This window comes from Ambystoma mexicanum, chromosome 2q, assembly GCF_040938575.1.
Source record: "Ambystoma mexicanum isolate Mex_15411 chromosome 2q, UKY_AmexF1_1, whole genome shotgun sequence".
Taxonomy (NCBI): domain Eukaryota; kingdom Metazoa; phylum Chordata; class Amphibia; order Caudata; family Ambystomatidae; genus Ambystoma; species Ambystoma mexicanum.
In genome coordinates this window covers 152,710,384-152,732,744 of record NC_090924.1, presented here as the reverse complement: position 1 = coordinate 152,732,744, position 22,361 = coordinate 152,710,384, and the positions used below count along the sequence as shown (strand labels likewise).

At 45.6% G+C, this 22,361-nt stretch overlaps 1 protein-coding gene across 3 annotated transcripts in view; it reads left to right on the top strand.

The window, feature by feature from the left end:
* Window positions 1–22,361, top strand: part of GUK1 (guanylate kinase 1) — a 345,694-nt gene that overhangs the window by 193,166 nt on the left and 130,167 nt on the right. For all 3 annotated transcript variants that reach the window (XM_069647070.1, XM_069647072.1, XM_069647071.1), the window contains exon 4: window positions 16,702–16,798. In XM_069647070.1, the coding sequence (XP_069503171.1) occupies window positions 16,702–16,798 (97 nt within the window). The remainder of the gene's footprint in view (window positions 1–16,701; window positions 16,799–22,361) is intronic.

Genomic DNA, 22,361 nt, shown 5'->3' with positions numbered 1-22,361 from the left:
GTGAAGCTGATGCCTCTCTGAGCACAGTGAGAGGGAGACCACGTCTGGTTGCCCCCAGGAGACCTAGGGTTACCAATCCCAGGTTCCTTAAAAAATAGTTTTACAAAGGTAGCGGGCGCCCCTCTCTAGCAAGAACAGACATGATAACCTGTTCAGTGGTTATTAACCACTTGAGAGTTCGCAGCCACTGCTTTTACTCACTGTGCCTTTCACAGATGGGAAATATCCATTTGCATATCAGTCTTTGTCCTGCCCAGGGGCAGTCCAGCACCGAAATACAATGGCAACTCCAATCTGAACGAGAGTACCACCAGCAACCCCATACACGTGTTTCACCCTTGTTGGGGATCATCAGTGAGGTGAAGCTGATGCCTCTCTGAGCACAGTGAGAGGGAGACCACGTCTGGTTGCCCCCAGGAGACCTAGGGTTACCAATCCCAGGTTCCTTAAATAGTTTTACAAAGGTAGCGGGCGCCCCTCTCTCGCAAGAACAGACATGATAACCTGTTCACTGTGCTTAGAGAGGAGTTGCCATTGTATTTCGGTGCTGGACTGCCCCTGGGCAGGACAAAGACTGATATGCAAATGGATATTTCCCATCTGTGAAAGGCACAGTGAGTAAAAGCAGTGGCTGCGAACTCTCAAGTGGTTAATAACCACTGAACAGGTTATCATGTCTGTTCTTGCGAGAGAGGGGCGCCCGCTACCTTTGTAAAACTAAATTCAAAATTAGAAACGGACCTCATTGCCATTTCCTAGTGACTCTCCAGGTCACTCACTGGACCTGCAAAATACAGGAAATTACCCAATGAAAGGTGTAGCTCCTCAAGTGATACTGGAATTTACCATAATTACGTGCACTAGATGAGATGAATGAAGATTAATGGATTGTGCAGCCCTTGCCAGACTTGCAGTCGGAGAGGAGGGAAATAGGTCTGCAGGGATGATGATTAGAATGCTCTGGAAACAACATTGTAAGAGCGAGACAACTCGAAAGTCCATGTGCATATGAGCAGAAAATTCTGCTAGGGATTTGTATGCCCAATAGTCTCTTTGGTATTGGGGGTGGGAAACCAACACTGTAATGGCAAAACAACTCTAAAGCAATTATGCATATATGCGGGGAATTCCGTGAAGGATTTGGGTTGCCCCATATTCTCTATGGGATGGGAAGTGGGCCGGATATCAGAAAATACTATGTCCGTGTTAAATGGGCACTCACTCACCTAATGCGCGAAGCCAATGCAGTGTGCAGACCAGGGTCCTTATTGCTACTCGAACTGACCCTTTGTGATTTATGGTGTTGCCAGGGGTGCCCACACATGCACGATGCGCCATTGTGACGGCGCCGGCCATCTTTGTGGGGGCAGATCGAGGATGTGTTGCCAAGGTAACACAACACCTTGAGCCTCCTATTACAAAGAGGATGCAACTTGTTTGTATGGAGTCCGTAACGGGGCGGGTGGGAAAAAAGAAATAGATAAGAGAATGTAACCCTGTGAGCAGGGAAGATGGAAGAATTAATGTATGGTGCCCGCAACGGGGCTGGTGGGAAAAATAAATAAGAGTATGTAACCCCGTGAGCGGGTAAAGGGGAAAAGTAAATAGAAAGTTGTTGAGTGGTCTGTATCCCCGTGAGCGGGAAGAGGGAAAAACAAATAGAAAGTTATAGAAAGGTATGTAACCACATGGGCTTGGGAGAGGGGAAGGCGCAGCAAGCCTAACTTGTATTCAAGTGAGAATGGAAGAATGCGTGTTACTGGAAGTTTATAGATAAGTATGGGTCCCCGTGAACGGGGATGAGGGAAAGGTGCAGCAAGCCTATCTTGTATTCAAGTGAGAATAGAACTGTGCGTGTAATTGGGTTGCAGCTCCATTCATGTCAGTAGACCAATGATGGCCCTGGTTAAAGACACTCGGTACAGCCCCGAGAATGGCAGGGAAGGGGGAGGAGCATCTCAGCCAGAATCGTATCCGGTCGGGTGCCACAAGAACCCCTAACCCGATTTGATTTATGAGAAATAGGTGGATAAACGAGTCCCTAGTAAGATGGCAAAGGGGACAGTGACTCGATATAAAACATACGTGACTTTAAGATGGTATGACAGAATTGTCCAAAGCATACATTCTCAGTAGAAAAGGTGTCTTGGGTGAAGATGCAATACATTTTGATGCCTACAACCGTTGTCGTGCACCTAACTGCTGGACAATAATACTTTAGATTAGTAGAAGGATATTGCATCCAATACATGTGGTAAATCGAGCAACAGTCAATTATACAAAGCACATTAAATCCATTTCTGTATTCATGCCTCCTGGGTATATGGAATCTAGCAAGTCTATCCATAGCACCTCCCTCTGTAGAAGCTTCTTGTGGAGATCACCACCCCTGGGGCATAATCTAACCTGTTCTAGAATGACACACTTCAGTTGACCTATCGTGTCTACTCTCAAAGTGCATTGCCACTGGCGATTTGAGGTTACGTGTCCGGATGTTGGACTTATGTTCGGTCCAGTGAGTCTTGGCTTTCCTTGTTGTTATTACTACATAATAAAAGCCACAAGGGCATTTCAGTGCATATACCACGTTTTGGAGTCACACATGGCCGAATGTTTCAGAAGTAGAGATTTACCGTAATGAGGATGTGGCATACTATTACCCTGTAAAATATTGTTGCAGTGCTGGCAGTTATGGCATGGTTGCATGCCTTTGTATTTCTGGATGTCATCTTTCTTCCCCGTTCTGATCTCTTCTTTAATCAAGCTGTTGCGGAGAGCCATGTTATTGTGGCATGCAAATGTAGGTAGCTGGCGAAAAAGTGGCTGGAGTTGTGGGTCCACTTGTAACATCGGCCAGTATTTTTTTATGATCCTCCTGATTATCGGGTTCTGGACCGAGTCGGTTGTTACATAGACAAGAGTTTCCTGTTTCAGTGGTTTGGGTGTCAGGAGGGAATCTCTCTCCATTAGTTCAACTCTGTTTGCAATGCTTGTTAACCAATCTTGTTTATAACCCCGGTCCTTGAACTTCCGTTGAAGGATATTTGATTGGTTTCTGTATTCTTCAATGTCTGAAATATTGCGTCTGTACCGTAGAAATTGACTAAGAGGTACACTATCCTCAGTGCGTCTGGGTTGAAAGCTTGTTGCAAGCAATAAACTGTTTTTATCTGTGGGTTTGGTGTAGGTCTTCGTTGCCAGAGAGTTACCCTGAACATAAATTTCAACATCCAGGAAGTTTACGGACGTAATACTTGTTTTGGTAGTAAATTTGATTCTGGGGTGCATGAGATTGATCATCCCAAAAATATTCCTGCAGTTCATCCGATGGGCCCGTCCAAATACATCATCAATGTATCGAAAGTACACCGAGAGATGTCTCATCCATCGCAATGAAGTGAGGATGTGCTCATGTTCCAAATAGAACATATATGCATTAACATACGTTGGAGCCATTGCTGCTCCCATACTTGTGCCTGATATTTAGAAGAAATACCGATCTTGGAATTTAAAGAAATTGTTCATGAGGACGAGTTTTAGTAAGGTGAGCACAAACAGCCTGTCTCCTAGGCCTGTTGTGTTTTAGTAAGAGCCGTTCTATTGCTTCTAAACCGGATTCGTGGACAATATTGGTGTATAATGAGGTGACATCCATGGTGAAGAGATTATCGCTTCCTGCCACACATTCAGTTGATCTTAGCTTCTGCAGGAAGTGCATAGTGTCTCTTATGTATGTCTCTGTCTCCTGGACCATGGACCAAAGGTTATAGCACTTTATCTAGATATTGTGCTAAAAGTTCAAGAAAACTGTGTGGCCGCTATGATCGGTCGGCCTGGAGGTTTAATCAATCTTTTGTTTATCTTTGGTAAAATGTATAGAACTGGGGTGATGGGATGTTGGCTCTCGAGGTATCTCCTGGTCTTCTCAGATATAACTTCTCTAGATAATGCCTCATCTAGAACTTCCCGGATCAAAGTACGTATTTGTTGTCGGGTTATTGGGCAGTTCTATATAGGTTTCGAGATCCATGAGTTGTCATAACACTTCATCTAGGTGTTTTTTTTTTTTTTTGTCCATGAAGACTAATGTGCCCCCCTTGTCAGCTGGCTTGAAGATGATCTCCTCATTGTTCAATAAATTCCTCAATACTTGTTTCTCATGATTTGTGAACTTCCCTTGTGCTCAAAGCGGATCTTCTTGAAGTCTTCCAACACTGACTTCTCAAAGACGGACAACACGTGGTTCTGTAGAGGGGGGGGGTTAAAGGTGCTCTTGGGGCAGAGTTCCGAAAATTCTGTTGTCCCATCCGTCTCCGGTTCCATTTCCAGAGAGTTGATGAAAGCTTTGAGCTTCAGTTTCCTCATAAGTTTGACTAAATCAATCTTCTCTGAGTAGATCGCTGTTGGACGTAGGAACAAATGACAACCCTTTCTTCAATACATCCATCTCCAGACGTGTGAGTGGATAGGAGCTAATGTTGACTACTAGGTCTTCTTTACCACTGGTTTCTTTCTATGTGGATTTTTTCTTCTGTTCCCATCTGATGGGGCCTTTTCTAAAAAGCTGTTGTTGATCCACTTGCTTCTATGTCTTGTGCCTGTGTACTGGGGAGACCCTTGGCCGGCCGATAGAGTCGGGGTTTGCTCCAGAGTACTTTAAGACATGATAGCTGCACCTTTGAGATAGATGGGGGTGCAGATGTATTACTCCAACACCAATCAAAAAGGACAAATCAATGGTTTGGCAAAGGTAGTCCGTTTAATGACGAGTACAAAAAACGGGGAGTCATGGAAATCGACAGTGATGCGATAGTCTTTCTCGCTTCAACTCTCTGAACTTCATTCAAACAAAAACATTTATACTCAAAACTCGTCATAATTGACGTGTAACACTTAAAAGTTAACATGAAATTCTATTTGTTTGGAAAAGGTAACTTTAATGTAGGTAATATATCTGTATATGGTAACGGAGTGAGGGGATTGGATAAACTCTATCAGGTGGGCATCTAAGCCCTTCCTTCTAACCTCACTCTTGTAGACGTCACTAAGAGTACGACATCCCATTGGTTCTATCTATAGGACCCTAGATTATTTGGTCCATTGTGATTGGGTTGGCTTCCACCCCATGCATACGTTTCCACTTTACTTATTAGCACGCAGAATGGTCAGCCAGGTGCAGCGTGCCTCACGATTCAGCCGGCCTTCCTTCAATCATTACTTTAGTGGCTACGTGTCAATTAGTTGGCTGTGGTTGACCTTGAAACTGTATCTTCTTGTCAGGAAAGGTATGATATCTCTGCCTGGGTGGCTGCCAAGCATAGGTCTGAAACCGTGCCTCTTCTTGCTCGGATGGTCACATGCTACGCACACCGTGAATCTGCCTAGTTTCCCTCAATGTGTGCATTTAGTTCTTATTCGGCTTGCCACCTGCCTACGCCTCCTTATCTCGATCTTCCAAAGATGGGATATTCTGTTCTTAAGTTTCAATTCTGCAAAGCTACTGTTCGCGTCTTCTATTGGTCTGACCATGGCTCTTTCCTGGCGCAAGTTGCATCTGCTAAGTTTCGATTCAGCCATCTTTTCTCGTTTTAGCTGGAATACGAATCTTGTCCTATTTGGCCTCTAGTAACCTGAGTTGATTCTGCTTTTTTGTAAAGTGGACTCGCACTTATATAATGTGCTTCGTTGAGGTAGATATATATAGGTGCAGCTTGCCACGGTCTATCTTCTACTAAGCATAGCAAGCCGCACTGTTTTCTTAGCTTTCTTGCGGTTTCAAGCATATGTATAGGCGTTAGCTGGTTGAATGACTTCATCCTTCTTTACAGCTTAAACTTCTTTGTATTTCAACATCGCCTCTCCTTCTAGGGTCACAATATCCTTATTCATGGCGTTTTGTCTCTGTGTATCATTTTTTGTTTCTGCACGTTAGTCCAGGCCCTCGCGACGTCACCATTCGCCTTCCATTAAGATCTTTTGAGTTTCTTCCGGAACAGTGTTTAGGCTATCTTCATTTCGTCTTATTTGCTGGTAGGGTTTTCTCAATGGATACCTTACTGTCCATGGCCTGTGTCTGAGTTGCAAGAGGGGTCCCAGACGTGGGGCACCAGTGCTTCTTCAGTCTTCGGGAATTGGCATTGTATCAGGTCGGCCTGGTCACGTGTTGAGCGACCATGTCTGAGGCAGAATTACGGGGATTTAATTTGTTTTTTGCTTCGGTAGTCACGGCGTTGGCAGGTGTCGCCTTGGCGAGCAGAGCACGGAATGTGGATTGCAACATCATGACCTGCGGGATGCAGGCTGGTTTTGCAGGTGGAGCATGGTCACGGTGTGTGTTGGCACTCGGGGCAGTGGGCAAAGCTGCAAACTTGTGTGGCCGGTTGTTCTTTGGCCGTGACGTCATCTTCCAAAGTTTAGGCGTGGCATGAGGGAAGGGACTCTCCCATTTTTCCTCTTCACGGTGCTACATGTGGTGACTTGCAGCGTCTGTATTGAGTAGATGGGTATACGTTGCTCCTCTTACGCAGCCACGCTATAAATCTGCCAGGCTTGTCCCCCTCAGCATGATGTCAATCTAAATATCTGATATAGTTTTGTTTCCCCAATTGTTCCAAGCAGCTCAGGCATTGTTGGCGCAAGGAACGCTTCCTTCGCTTCCCTGTCTCCCTGGTCGATGTGGGATTGGGACAGTGCTTGCAATGCGTCCTCCGCTGTAGACAGTTCCCTGCACAGCATGGCTTGAATGCCCCCCGTTTTGGCAATAGCGTTGCCTCTAACAATCACTTTAAGGGCTTCCCATAAGGGTACCACCTCTGGGTACACTGCCCTCATTGTGTCGAAGGTATTCTCTAATACCGTCTCTCAAATGGGCTGAAAAGCTGGGTCCGATAGGGCCTCACTTTTCAGTTTCTACACTGAGATTGGAGGCCTTGGAGGTTTATAGTGCCACTGTAGTAGTAGATGAACATGATCAGACAGCACTGTACTCTTGTACTCTATAATGAGGTTGTCCATCAGATCTTTCCCCACAAAGAAATAGTTCAGCCTGGTGTGGACTGCGTGTGCAGAGGAGACATGGGAGTAATGTCTAGAGTTTGGGTCTAGCGCCCTCCAAATATCAACCAATTCAAATGATGTAACTAACGACTGTAGGGCTCTGGTAGGCGGGGGAGGTTTCTGGACTTTGGAGTCCGATCTATCATTACAGGGATTCAGGACACAATTAAAGTCAACCCCCTATGACGGAACCATTCCTGTAGGGGCCCAAGCATGGGGTAAAGCGTCTGGGGGGGGGGTAAGCTGCTGTGTTCTGGTTGGGTGCATATGTATTTATTATACAAGTGTCCATGTTGTACAAGAGCCCTTGTACCAGTACCATCCGGCCCTCATTTTCTGTCAGTCTGCGTCACCTTAAAGGGTACTGTAGGAGCTATCCAGGTCAGCACTCCGCAGGCATACAGAGTATGTGGAGCCTATGAGTCCCACTGTTCCCCCCCCCATTTTATGGTGAGTGTTCCTTGCCTTTCGGGTGTCAGGTGGGTCTCCTGTCATAGAGCTATATCAATTTTATGTCTACAAAGATAAGTGTACACTGTATTCCTTTTCACAAAGTTGTTCAGCCCCCAGACATTCCATGTTAACAATTTTATCTTGCTTGCCATCTCCAAACATTTGCAGTAAAGGCGGCCAGTGCCAGCAACCCCACTCCACTCCCCTCCCCCTTACTTCGCACAACATAACATGTCCTCCATAAAAAGGTCCACAGCGTTGACTGATATTGGCAACGCAAAACCCGTTAACTTCCCCAACTAACAGTCGCCCAGTATTATTACCCATGCTCAGGCGTGTCGCTTGTTTTGCTTTTCAAGGCACATGTAGGGGCCTCTCATTTCTGCACCCTCTAACCCCGACCAAAAGCGAAAATTCGGACTCAGGGAGACAGTAAAGCACACAAACTACTGGTTAGAAAGATAAAATAAATGGCTTGTTATAGCGACTTTATTCACACCCGCTACACATACAGATAACTAACACATAGAGCATATACAAAATTAGATATAAACAGAAATAAAGAACATCACGGTAGCAGTGCTTGCAGAAGACACCTTCATCTCAGCCTCCTCAACATTGCTTAGTCCCAAAAGCAGGTAGGCAGAGAGATCACTCGTGCTAACAGGGTCTGGAGCGGAGCACCCTCCCTCTCAGCGAGATTTCATCACCCGGGGGTCCAGTTCTACCTCTTTCTCTGTCTCAGCTCTTTATTGGGATAAATCCCTGCCTCTTTATGGTTGCATCTGCCCTCGGCCGAAGAGCAGGCGGCAAGCATTGGGAGCGCAGAGTGGAAAAATCCAGATAGAAGGGGAAAAACCCATCTTCTCTCTCTCGTCTCAGTTTCCAGCACCCCTTATCGCTGCACCTGCGGAGCCCCACTCCCCCCCTCGGCCCATCCTTCATGGATGAGACAACAAGCATTCCTTCACGCTAGATTATCTGAGATCATCCTGACCTTTCCAGAATTCACAGTTACTTACTGAGCCCTCAAACGTAGGCTTTCATTGCAGTGATGGAAGTGAATTTCCAAAATGGCTGCGCACCAGCACCATGTTTAGCTCCATTTTGCACACGCACCACACCAATATTCGCCACTGGCTTTGGGATTTCATCACAAGGGTTTGCTCAGCAGTTGGGTGCAAAAACGAGTGCCCAGACATGAAGTCCAACTCTGTGGATGGGCTAGTAGCAGTCGTGGGATCGGACTGCTTCTTCAGGTTTACTAAGAACCGCTGTGGTGTGCAACCTGCCAATTGAACGACCTGGGCAATAGCTACAAGCTCAAGCAGATGACCATCCCCGATATTCTCATTGCCCACTCTGGGAACATTCGCCAGTTTTTTTGTCTGCTCCAGCAGTCCTGATGTTCCCTCTCCTCCACTTGGTCGTCAAGTACCATTTGCGTCCGCTTTCGAGGAGTCTGTGTGCTTATGTGGTGAGATGTGCTCTTCTGACAATGGATTAATCCTCTGTCCATCCACTCCTGTACCTCTTAGGGCTGTTCAAAGAATAGGGCTAGGTTTTTATACAGGACATTTAGACGCGCAGGGTACATTAGCATGTACTTCATGCCAGCGTTGCGGACCCTGATTTTGGCCGATGAAAACTGCGCTCTGCTTCTCTGGACCTGGAAAGTATAGTCCGGGTATACTGCTAACTCCACTGATGCCCTACGCATTGTGCTGCCTTGTTTGGAGTACGCCAAGATCGTCTCTCTGTAATTCAAGACTTTAGCTATTATCGGGTGTGGATGGCCGCCGGGTGGCGGCTTCCTGATGAGAGCCCTGTGCGCCCTCTATCATAAATCCTTGGGACAGGTTCCCCGGCTTGATATCCTGCAGGAATATTTTCAATGTACGTTGTCGTCTTCTCCTTCCGGTAGGCCTTCAATGCGGACATTATTCCTTCTGGCCCTCCCCTCTGCATCGTCCGCCTTGCTTTCGAGGTGGTTAACCTTTTGTTGTAAAATGAGGATTCGGGCATCGTTATCTTGCATTGTTGTCTTGTTTTCCTTCAGTTGCGATTCCCATTCCATCATTCTCTCTGCTAATTTCCTCACGTCCTGCCGTAACAGCCTGACTATTACCTCGTCAGTCTTGGAAGTTTGCGAGGTCTTCAATTCGCAATTGCTGCTAGAATCTGGCTATTTGCTTTGCTTGCATCCCTCTCATAGTCACTCGACGTAGCCATCTTGTCTTTGGGTTTGCAGAGTGTGGGGTATAGTATAGCTGTTGAATGTTTTTTGGCTGCCCTTCGTTACAGGAGGCATCCACCTTGTTGGAGTGTAGTGGTGATGACCCCAACGTATTGGCTATGTCTGTTATTTTGCAAACACCACTCTTATTAGCTGAGCCCGACCAATGCACTATGCCCAACTGATCCGGCCATGGGCATACACCTATTCTGTCCTATAAGAAAAACCTGAAGGGAGAGCCTCAGTGTGGATGGACTGGAAGCACGCCACCCAGTTAATTGCAGGCCCTTACCCCTTCATCTACTCAGCAGGGGGCGCACCCATCGGTGTATTAGTCCTCTCACTTGGTGTTATGCCAGGGTATGAGGGCAATGCAGTTATCTTGTGTAGCCCCCCAGCGTAACGAGCGATCTCACCAGAAGTACCAAATTGTCTGCAGCGACTGCGCTGTGCTTTTATTCTTTGTCCCTGCCATTACTTTGTGCGCAAGTTGGCGCCCTTGCCAACCAAGTTTGCCCAGTGAGGTTAGCTTCCTGCGAGAGTTTGCAGACTCTGCGTCATGGTGCCGTTGCCCCGTGCAGCTGACTTGCCCCCAGTTTCTTAGAGGTGCCTCCTCTCTTTTTGGTGTATACAGGATATTGCAGGTAATGCGGGCTTAAGGCAGTGAATAATGGAACCGCCTAACGGCTCCTACAAGCCACGAGCGCTCCTCTTGCAGTATTACGGGTGCAGGCTTAATTACCTAGCTCCGTTCTACCGGCCTGCCTGCGCTGTGTACCGCACTGTCTAGGACTGCAATGCCATGTTGCTGCAGCCTCAGGGGGTTATGCGCTCGTCGCTGAACAGGGCGCGCAGGCTCGCCTTTTCTGTCTCCAAGTCGTAGTCACTCCGTATTCACTCTTCCAGTGCTTTTACTACAGCGGTGCCCTGTTATAATTACACCGCGTCTCCACAGAGGCCAGGCTCAACCCTGGAGACTTTCACGAGTTCTTGCAGTTGCTCCCGGCTGCTGGTGTCACTGCCCTCGCTCTTGCCACCTGACTGCTGCCATGTTGTCTGCTTTGTAGTGAGGGACGTTGCAGTTACTGGAAGCTTCCCACAGCGAGCAGCCCTGCTGGATAGTACCGCTGGCCTGGAATCCCTAGCCCACAGGTTCCAACGGGTCTGCCCACTTTTCTGGTACTTTCAACTGTGTAATTCTGCCTGATATTGTCAGATTTCGTGGGATACGGCAGGGGCTCCTCTGAAAGCAGCCTCACACCATGGCCGCTTGACCACACCAACCAAATACAAAATTCATTAATTTGTAACATAACTTAAAAGCTGTAGTAAATCGTTTTTAAAGCATCAAAGAAAGTCAAATTATTTTTTCTTAACATTAACATATGATGGCTGCCATTTTGAAAGTAAAAATGGCTGGCAAATTCAGCACATAATACAAATGCTGGTAGAGTGCGAAAGGGGTGTTTTAAAGTGGAGATGGTTGGGAACGGGTGTAAATCATATCGATTTAACTTAGCGATGGGTGTTAAATGGGTGGCACACATAACCAAAAATGAATCCTCATATGCATTGAAAAGCATTAGAGACAGTCATTCAAAGCCCCCATTTGAAGCTCTTATGTTAAACATTTACTTTATTTTTCTGGGTCTTCATTTTTTTCTCTCCTTTATGGTTTGTTCAGTTTTGTTCTAACCTACACTTAAACGAACTGTCCCTAGCGTTTAGATGGCACACACTGGATGCCATCTTCTCTCTATTGGACCAGCCCTCTCACATGAAGTAATGACAGTGCCCTCGCTAAGAAGATGCTAGCCTTCAGTAACGCACTTTGATTATCCCGCCCCCTTCCTCCCATTTTCTCTCTGGCTTAGCGCTCTTTCTCTTTCCATTTCTCTCCCTCTATTTCTTTCCCTTTCTTTTTCCCCCTTTCTCCCATTTTTCCCCCTTTCTTTGCCTTTCTCTTTCTCTCTCCCTCTTTCTCTGCCCCATTTGAAAAGGGTTGTATTGTGCTGATTTGCATAACCACAATGCCTTGCTGTGGTGACTCAGAACTGGAGGTGAACTTCCAGTGATTGCTACTGGTGGCGCTGTGGAGTGTGATTCGCTCAATTGGATTTGTGATATATCTCCCCTTCACCCCCCCCTTTTCTCTCTCATATGAAGCGTACTTCTCTGACCAGAAAGAGAATAGCCAGGCTGTTCACCAATAGCAGTGGTGTTATTTTGGATCCTGCTTAGCTGAATAATGCACCCAAACATTCAAGGCTGTCAAAAATGGAACATAGCTTCTCTAGTTGTTCGAGTCCCCATTCCGTTGTCTCACAGTCCTGAGACACATCCCCACTTTTCCCTTTGCAGTCCCAGGGTCTCCATGACTCGAATCTTATGTTGCCTAGACACTGCCATGGTCTTGATCTAGACACCCTGGGGACACAGTTTCGTGGAATTCTGCACCTTCACTCCTGCTGTGTTTGGACCTTTGCAACCACATTTTGCTGCATTTGAGGTTCTTCACCGGCTAACAGACACCCACTGCAACTCCTTCAAAGTCCTATGCTTTGCTCATTGGGTCCTTCCAGAGCACTGGCTCCGAATTTCTTCAGATGCCAATCAAAACGCAGCCTCTGCTCTAAAACCGAAAGACTATTGAAATGAACATTGGGCAGATGGGGCTTTAAGCCTTCCCTTCCACGGACGGAGCTCATCAGTGGTGCCAGGGGCTGCGCTGTTGACGGCCCTGAATTACTTCTTTGAAGAATGTAATTGTTGGCAACAGCACTTTTCATAGTCCTACATTTTTGATCTGTTTAAATCGTAACGTGAAGAGGAGAGTTAACTGCTTTTAACATTAAAGCTTCACCAGAAGAGTCTAGCTAGAATGTGTAAAGAAGTTAGATGCCCTAAACGCCTAATTTGGCCAAGAATGCACACAAAGTGACTCACAAAATAAAGCTATATTTCAAAGGTGAATTTACATCCATGAGGTCTACTAGTTTGACTTAAAAAAAAATAAAACTCCAACCGTAGTGCTACTCCGGTTTAAATTAGATTATACTATGCAGCTGGACGTGCACAATGAACTAGCAGCTAACAAAGCTCACCACACACCCCATCCCCAGCACAATATTACGGTGCTGGCAAGTATCTTGTTTAGAGGCACTGCCAAGGACCACATGGCCTTTAAATTGCAGAACTTGCTGCCAACTTGACCCAAGGCATGCCTTGGTGGAGAACACTGCTGCACAATTGTTTGCCCCTGCTCCTCAGTCTCTAAATGTAGTCCTCTTCCAGCATTTGGGTGTTCCTCCCCCTCCTTGAGATTTTAGTCTTGTTGCGCACCTGATGACCAGGCTTTCCTAAATCCCTTTTGGGCAGTACCTCTTTAGCAATATGGACAAACCTTTCACTCCCCTTCCATATCCACAAGCTTGAGGACCACCTCGCTTCATGGAACACCCTTACAACCTTACTTGTCTTCCCACAGGGACAAGACCGAATTTAAATTGGAACAGCACCTGTGGATGTTATTGTGAAACAAAATAGAAACCTGAATATACGACCACGCGTGGTCATACATGTTTGTCATTGTACTTCAGGATGTTAAATATAATGGCATCTACTATAAATTATATTAACTTTGATGTATGAAGTTACTGTATTAGTTACAATTTTTTTAAACCTATGTTTGGTGGTGCCACATAGGTATGTTTTCCAGTATGTAAAATATTGTGTTTTCGTATTCACAAGGAGTACTGTTAAGATAACAAAAAAATGCCTTGTGCCTGTGCAAAACACCTGTTGCAAATTAGAGGTGTAATGTATGTAAAAATAAATTTGAAAAAATGACCAACTGAATGATCTGTGATTTATTGATGATCGTTTTAATGGATGTCGAATGTGGACAAGGAAAGTGGATGACTGCATCATTAAATAACAATCGCCACTGTTGCAACTGTGATTATCAAGATAATGGGCCTCCAACCTGGAACTAACAGGATGCAGACGATGATGCATTCTCTGTGATAGATCTTTTGATTTAGAAGTAAAGCGTATTCTACCCAAATAGGCTTTTGTGTTGTACTTTCAAAACCAGTGTCATGATAAACCACGATGTGCAGGATAAAATACATTTCTCATGACTACATTCCTGCCATAGATTCCTTTTTACTTTCAAATGTCCTAGCAAGGCTAGGTGTAGTTGATCACATGGAAGGCTGCTCCAGACATTGACTCTGAGCTATCCCTTCCTCTTTAGCAATAGCAGAAACTGTAGCGCCAAACCAAGGAGTAGTTTGAAAATGAATGAAAGAGGGTAAGCAAGAGCACACACTAAGAAACATTGTCACATCTGTAAAACTAGGAGATGTAGTTATGTCGAGATGTAGTTATCTCGTTAAATGTCCTACAATGTCTTTAAGGAGCTGAAACACAGTACAGCATTTGTAATTTGGGCATACCATTGAACGTGTGTCTGAACTAGAGCGTTGATGGACGTTTTTCATTTAAGATTACGAGTAGAACAAGTTGTAAGTGGACCAACTTGGCCATCTATGGAGCCCAGTATGAAAGTGAACAATACATTAGTGTCGATAAGATTGGTCAGCACCAGAGCTGCAACTTTTTAATCCTCTTCTCCTTCAATTATTTGAGATGCTGCTCTCATGCGAAATAATCGGGGTCGATGTGGCAGCCAAGTAAGAGGTCTGCAGACTTGCATGGGCAACATGTAAACTGCCCAAGACTGTCCCCCAGCAGTAGGATGGACATCTTTAAAATGTTTCAGAAGTGGCTTAACAGCGGATGGCCTTATGGGCATAATAAGTGATTGGTTTTTTTCTCGTTGTAAAATGTGCTAGGTTTAATTTCCTGATAACTGTAGGGTGGGAAATGATTTTCTGTTGCTTTAAAGGGGCCAAACACTGCCACTACCAAAGTATAATGGAAGGCTGGCTGCAGATCTAATGATTTCCTCATAGCGAGTAATCTGTCAAAACATTGTTCAAAATTTCTGTCGGCGTCCATGCATTATTGTACTGAGTTGTGTCGGAGGACTGTTACCGTATGTTTTACATCCCATCAACTCAAGAAAAATAAACTGAAGGAGTTTATTTGTATGGCGCTCCTCACCTGGAGGTATCGGGCGCCTATCCAAAAAGAAAACAGGTATACTTTCATCTTGGGTCACAATAGATACAGTAGATTATACAAAATGAGACAGAGAAATATACTTACAAAAGAGAGAGTGCAGAATAAAATACATCCGTAGTCAAGGCAGAGGTTACATTACAGAATCAGGTAATCCTATATCTACACACAGGTTCTTGTGGTTCTGGGAATTGGTGATCTCACAACCTTACATGGAGGGAGGCAATATGGACCTACCGAGGCAGTAGTAAAGGCAACGGTATCTGGTCATTGCATCGAATACAAAGCATCGACAGACCGTACCATTGATAAAAAAACATTGAATTAATTTTTTTCAATGGTAAAGGGTTTAGTTTAGTAAATGTTTTTTAATGGTTTACAAAGGGTGGTTGGGGGGTATCGCCATCAAAAAATGCATTCAATGTTTTTTTTTAGATGCTTTTTTTGTCAATGGTATGGTTGTCGATGCAATAACTAGGCACCAAAGAGAGCAGGACAGCCTTACAAATCAACTGCATACCAGTTACGTTTACCCCTTATAGACATGAAAATATTTCAACAAAAAATATTCCCAACAGAAATAGGAAACCAACAGATTGCATGCTACATCCTACAATTTTAATAAGTGGTGCTACTAGAACAGTGCCACAGGAAGGTCTAATATTACTGCCTGATCTAAACCTTGAGGTAATTCTGCATCTTTCAATATGCATGCTGTATAGATGCAAAGAGGTATGAATTACAATAACTATATGTTTGAGTTTAAAATATATTTGTACACACCCATTGAGAATGGAAATTGCCTGTTTACACCAAAATATCGTTTAGATTCCAAAGAGTTAAATACTTGAGCTTCACAATCTCATCTGAGACCGCGAGTTCAGGTGAGGCCTCTGCTGGGGAATGGCCTACTTCCAGAGGCCATGACTTACGAAGAAGGGCCAATGGGAAAAGCTGAGTCATTCATTGAAGATGGTGCAGGCTTTGTGCAACTTGTCCTGTGAAGACCACTCTTGGGCGCTCGCCCTCCTTCTCATGCATAGACTTTCCAATTGATGAACAGTATTCACGCACAAGAACAACAATTTTGCAAAGAAGTGCACTCTAAAACAACCTGTCTTCATATGCTGTGTCAGGAGGAGAAATTGAGCACAATAGGAATGTATAGCTATAACTTATAGCTTTTGCATGCAAAATGTCCTGGCAGTTGTAGTGGAGAAAAACTAGCAAAGTATGGCAAACAACTCATTGTTTGGGAAACATGGCAGCGAGTAAGGACTCTTTAGCTTGAAAATTGACATTCTATGTGAGCCCAGCCTTCCCTCTCTGCCCTCAAATGGTAAGCTTTCTTAGCACTTTACCGTTGTTAACATTTTACTAGTTTTAACTGAGTTGTATTCCTTTTTTATTAATGTCTGATGGATCGAAAGTAGAGCCCTCCTCAGAGGATAAACTTGTCGATCAGATAAACCGATTTCTGTAGCTTGTGCATTAACTCCTCACCTGCCCAAAAGTCCTTAATTGGTTCATAGTTTGTATTGCTTAATCTACCCAAAGCTTGAGGAACAGACCAAATATCCACATCATGCAACAGTCACTCTAATCAAAGCGGTTCTAATGAATTAAACCCAACGGGGAGGAAACAATTTAAGTGAAAATGTGAAGAGGCAACTCTGTGCTAGACATTGGGTTTACCTATCGTGCTAGATGATCCTAGTGTAGAACCTAGTTTAATATTAATAACACACAACTGAGTGGCTACCACAGATCCTGACTAAGAATTTACTTTTTTTTCTATCCTCTTCCAGATTACCACTTTGTAACTCGAGCAGAGATGCAGATGGCAATCGACCGTGGGGAATTCATCGAGCATGCAGAGTTCTCTGGGAACCTCTATGGAACAAGGTATCACAAATGACTTGGCAGCCTCCCCTCTTAACCTTTTTGTTTTGGTTTTTTAAAGTGCTAAATCTATGTGGGCATGTCCCAGCAGCTAGTAAAACTATTTGTCTTTTTTCCTTGGTGCTATCTGAACTCATACTGCCATTGTCTGAAAATGGAACCCAGACAAAACCAACTTTGCGTGATATTAGACAAATGGATGCAGAGAAAGTGTGATTGATAGTTGCTCAATCAGCTATAAAGAAAATTTGCAATCTTGTAAAAAAAATAGCAGTTCTTAATCCCAAAGAAAGATCAAAAGATCTGATGCTTATACAGACCATCAATGGGAACAAATCTATAGGATCTCCAAAACCCACTTCCTTAACCGTATTAGATTACCCAGATTTGCTGAGTTCGTAGCATTGACCGGCATGACATGTTGCCAACAGCTATCAGATGGCCCTATAAGTCTTATCCTTTCAAGATGTCTTTGGAACGTACGATCAATTGTGCGCACTTCTCAAGTGTTACATGCTTTAATTATCATAGCCAGGTACTAGCTAAACTGTTCTGTTGAAGGGAGCATTAGCCACACAAACCTTCACAAAAATATACTTGTTCTTTAGAAATATGTTCTGAGGTCTGCCTTGGCCTTTAACTCCCCCGACCAGCCCTAAAGATAAGGGGTGTATCGCCACTTTTACTCCCTAAAAATAGGCAAATACTCCCAAAAAAAAAGTCCAAATACTCCCAGCAAAAATAAGAAATAGACACGTAGGACCTTATGCCCCCGGCTTTCACCCAAATAGATCCATGGATATGTTTGGAACAGTAATGCATGTAGTACCACATGAAGAAACTGCAATTATTACATCTCGATCGGAAGAAGTAAACCGGTATCGTTCAGGGTGCATGAATAAACTAGGTGCTATGAACTAATTATTACAAAAACATTTCTGTTTTCCAGTTCAAACATTTTTGCTCGCTTTTAAAATGCTCCTATTGGGAAACGGCCTTACATTTTTACTCCCCAAAAAGAATTCTACTCCCATGAAAAATGGGCAACAAAATACTCCCACCTTAAATTCTTATCTGGAGCACTGCCCCAAACAATTCTTTGGTGCTACCTTGCATTCTCTTTTAAAACCAGAAAATTTATGACTAGATCTACGTCCATGATTAAATATCTATTTTTCTAAACTTGGGGTGTGGAGGGCACCACAATGGGGAAACTTTCCAAGTAGTAATGTATGCGCCGTCATTTGACCCGATGTTCTTTGTAGGTTCTTTGGTTATTTTTCATGGGAAATATTAAATGCTGGCCTTGTGTGTTTGTTGGCATCCTGGCTTGTATCCCAGGGGTGAATTCACTGAAAAGAAAAATTTCTAAGTGGTTGGTGCAGTACTTGCTTTAAAATGGCTCTTAATTCAAGAGGCGCCATAATATTATTGTGTGACACATTGCAGTAAATGGAGGCAAGTGCTTTGACCCCTTCGAAATTACTTCTTAGAAGTCTCAGTAGTTTTACGGCTAATAGGATTAACATGTAAAACAGATGGCAAATGCCAGCTTATCCCCTCCCCACGGATGTTTTTCTCTAAACTCGAAGTCCAAGGACCACAAGTGACCCTAAACACAAGCAGATTACATCATGCTGTTGTATTCAAGTGTACTGTAATTCTGTACATATAGCCAGTGCCACAATGAATACAGTCCCAGCAAACAATAGTGTGCCTTTGTGTAATTGTTAAATGCACGATTGCTGCAATTTCCCTTTTAAGTCTGTAATAGAGCGAGCTTTAGTTCTCGGCCAGAGTACTTCAAGATTTGTTTTAGTAGAGCCCTCATGTCAGTCAAACATTCTGTGGTTGAGATAGTGCTCTTTAATAGCGTCAGCCAATTATAGAAGCAAGTGGAACTGTTTTCAGGGTGGTGGTTGCCAAAAGCTGCTTTAAAGTGGCTCTTTTTGTAACCCGTGTCTGACCTGGAATGATGTACTTCTACAACCTGTCCCCCTTCATCCTTGTTTTTGGGAGTACCCGCTGCTTTCAGGGAGAGGACCAGAGCATTTTATTATTTTAGTGCATAGCAAAAAGTCCAATGTTTGATTGGCCACGCCGCTCCATGAGCCTCCTCCAGCCACGCTCTGCCAGTCCTTTTCTCCATTACGCAGTGTGGGCGCTGCAGTCTCTGGTCCCCTTTTCATTGTCTTTTTTGTTGTCCTTTTTCCTCGTTTTTTTTTCTGTTTTCCGCTATGCCTTCCTTTTGTCCCCGGTGGTGTTGCAGGTTCCCTTTGCCTTAGTTTGGTAAAGCAGGTGTTGCTGTCTGTGCATGCTGCGACAAGGAGCTCCCTGTGCCGTGGATCCATACTCTTTGCCTGGAGTGCCAGAGCATCAGTGGATATTTACTGGTGCTGCAGCGACTTCTCGATTTGCGTAGTCGCGCACCGCCTTCAGTGCTGAGAGATCTTTGGAGCACTGATGCAATATATCAGAAATTTCTGAAGGTGAAGAAACAACAAGAGTGCCTCATACTTTAGGGCACTCCATACTGGAGACTTTCCTGGGTGTTATGTCAAGGAGTGTTCAGAGTAATTCTGCACCTATCGATGGCTTTTCCAAGCTTCCCACTCCAGGGTGAATGCCGGCCAGACACCCGAGGATTCCCCACAGGGGGCTACAGCAAAATCCAAGTCCCCGGGCTCCTTCAAGGGCATTGCTGCAGACTTCCATGTTAAAGGAGGAAAGTCACCCGGCTCCTCCAAAGGGGTGTCAACAAACATTCCTGTTCTGGCAAGACCAAAGTTACCCATGAAGCTCATAAGGAGGGCTGAGTCCCTGGGCTCCTGCAAGGGGGTCATGGTGACGAGCATTCCAAAATATCAGTAGAGTACACAATCACGCCAAATGGTCAAACAAGATGGTGGGAGGTGGGAAAGGTCACAAAATGGCAGCCACGCCAAGTGAGTACTTGTTATACAAGAGATGCTTCGGGCCTTTCGATGGTATGCCCCTCTTTTTTTTAACTTCTGATTTATTTGCCCCTAGAATGCAGTGTTTGGCTCCAACAAGGATGCCCTTTCCTCTGGTGCTTGATCTCACCTCTTCATTTTCACCTCTGGTGTTTACAGACCAGTGGCTGTCGCCAGAAGAGGCCCCTCATAGGTTCTGGCCTGCCAGTAGTCTTGGTCCAGAGCGAGACTGCCTCCTGTACCGCCCTCCAGGTTTCTTGCGAAGTTCCAGCTGACCGTGCAATCCCTGGCCATGCAGGGTTACTTCCAGAATATCATCCGTGAACTATTACTGCCTCCAACAGAAAACCTGATGGTTCCCCTGACCTCCTTGGCTGCCATGCTCGAGACATGCTCCTCAGATTCCTTCGGAGTCCTGTATCACTAGGGTTGCTGCCTCTGGAACTTCTGTGCTGACAACCCAGCTTCCGCCACCCTAAAGTCCAGAGAGCTCCTTGTCTGCCTCAGTCCTGGGAAAGGGAGAAGCTTGTGTACACCTACCTACTGGATAGAAGGTGCATCAAAACGCTGCCTGGCCAACAGTGCAGCTTTGCTTTGTGGCAGATGCTCACTGACATTAAGTTACTTTTAGTGGAAAAGCTTAAGGTCTCCCATGCCTGTCTTTCTGAGGAGAAGCATGTACCCTAGAACCTTCTACAGACTGTGGTGGACCACGTGGATACCTCTGCCAGAGGCATGATTGGTGGAGTCTACATGAAAGGCAAGCTCACTTGAGTCACTCCGTTTTTGTGTCTGGTGCCCTTTTTTTTTTTATAACCCTCTTTATTGCTTTTTAATATATTTTGGTACATCATAGTCATCAAATGTAACATTGAACTCGTTCAGGCTGTAGCTAACAAAATGGCAACAAGAGGCTAAAATAAATGGAGGCGTAGTCTGGCTTTGATGCTATCGAAAGGTATTACTCCTACGTCCCGTCCCCTTTCCTCCATACTTGTGGGACATCTCGCGTCATGTGGGACCGGACCGTAGCACTTTGTAAAAAGCATCAACATTTCTTCAAAAATGTGTCCCTCCTCTCTTTCCTGCGCGGGTCCCAGCACGCGCCGTACCCCTGCCCACCTTGGCTCCGCATCGCCCATCAATCCTTTTCTCTGCTCGATCAGGGCCGGACGCACTTCCAGCCTCGGAAGGTTTTCTTCCCTTTTTCCCTCTGGCTCTCGCTATCATTCGTTTACTAGTCTGTCTGTCTTTCAAATTAGACTTCCCAGATTGTTCATCGTGTCACTGTCGCTTCGCGAGGGCGGATCCCCATCCTCTTTGTTTAGAGTGTTTGGGTCCGGATCACCGTTGGGACTCCTGTTTTTACTGTGACTCCCTTACGGTCCGGGCACTTAAACGTCAGTTGGAGCGGTGGGAGGAGGTGTTCCAACGAACTCCTCCTTTGCATTTTCAGGCGTCATCTACGAAAAGAAAAAACACCTGGTAAGTTCTTTACTTTTCAGAGCACCCTGGCTGAGGGATACCTTCCCGGGTTCCTCTCGAGCCGGGCGGGGCGTTGATCGCTCTGTTACCGGGGTTTGCCCCGAGGTGCCCAGTGGGCCTAATAATTCTACCAGAGTTTTCTCCGAGGGTCTCCGTAAGGGGCCTGTGAATACAGAGTACGCTCCGAGGCCCCTCCTGTGGGGGCTCTTTGTAGGCACAGTCCTTCTGGGTCAGAGGGTACCGGAACTTGCTCTGAGGCCTCTGTCGGCTTCCCTCAAAAACAAAACCGGGGTGCGCCCCGAGGCCTTGGCTGGGCTTGCAGTTGCCGAACGGATGTTCGAGGCCCGCGCGGATAAGGCTGTTAGCGGACCTGGGTCCAAGGTCCCTCGTACAGAGGCTAAAGCTACCAACAGTTCTGAGAGGCCTAGCAAGGCCTTGTCGATGAAGGCGGGTGCCCACCGTTCCCGCTCTTGTGGGGATACCAGATCTGTTGAGGGGGCAAAGAAGCAGAGTTCTTCTTTTACCGGCAGTACCGAGGTCCTTCTTTCGAAGGCTCAGGTGGCGGTTGGTATGTCACAGAAACATTCCAGGCCTCATAGTACCGGTTCTGCCGAGGTTCCTTATATTAAGGCTAAAATTAAGACCCCTGATCCATCGACGGGGACCCCTGCCTCACTTCCTCACGTGCCGCAGTTCCCCTCAGATGAGGACAAAATGGCGGCCGTTCCCGCCACGACCACGGCGGCCATTTTAGGTGCTACCCCCTACAACTACGCCATCTGCCTCTGGTGTAGGGCTTGGCTCCTCTGGTGAACCTAAGGTCCCTTGTGCGCATCCTTACCGGCCGGTTTACGATTGGAACGCCCTGATGCCTCTTCCGCACAATGTTTCGTTGCCCGCGGGGGCGGCACCTTTGATTTATGTGGACACGTCAGTGGAGGGGCCGGTGTGGCACCCTGCCACGCTACATCCTTGGATTTGTCCACCTCAAGAGAGGTCTCCTCAGGTTCCAAAACAATCTCTGGAGGAAGCCTTTTTCGGTAAGTTCCTAGCGCTTATGCGCACCGACCCCATGAGGGAATATTTCAAAGGGCTTTTCAGTGAGATATGCCCAGCTATGCCTTCGG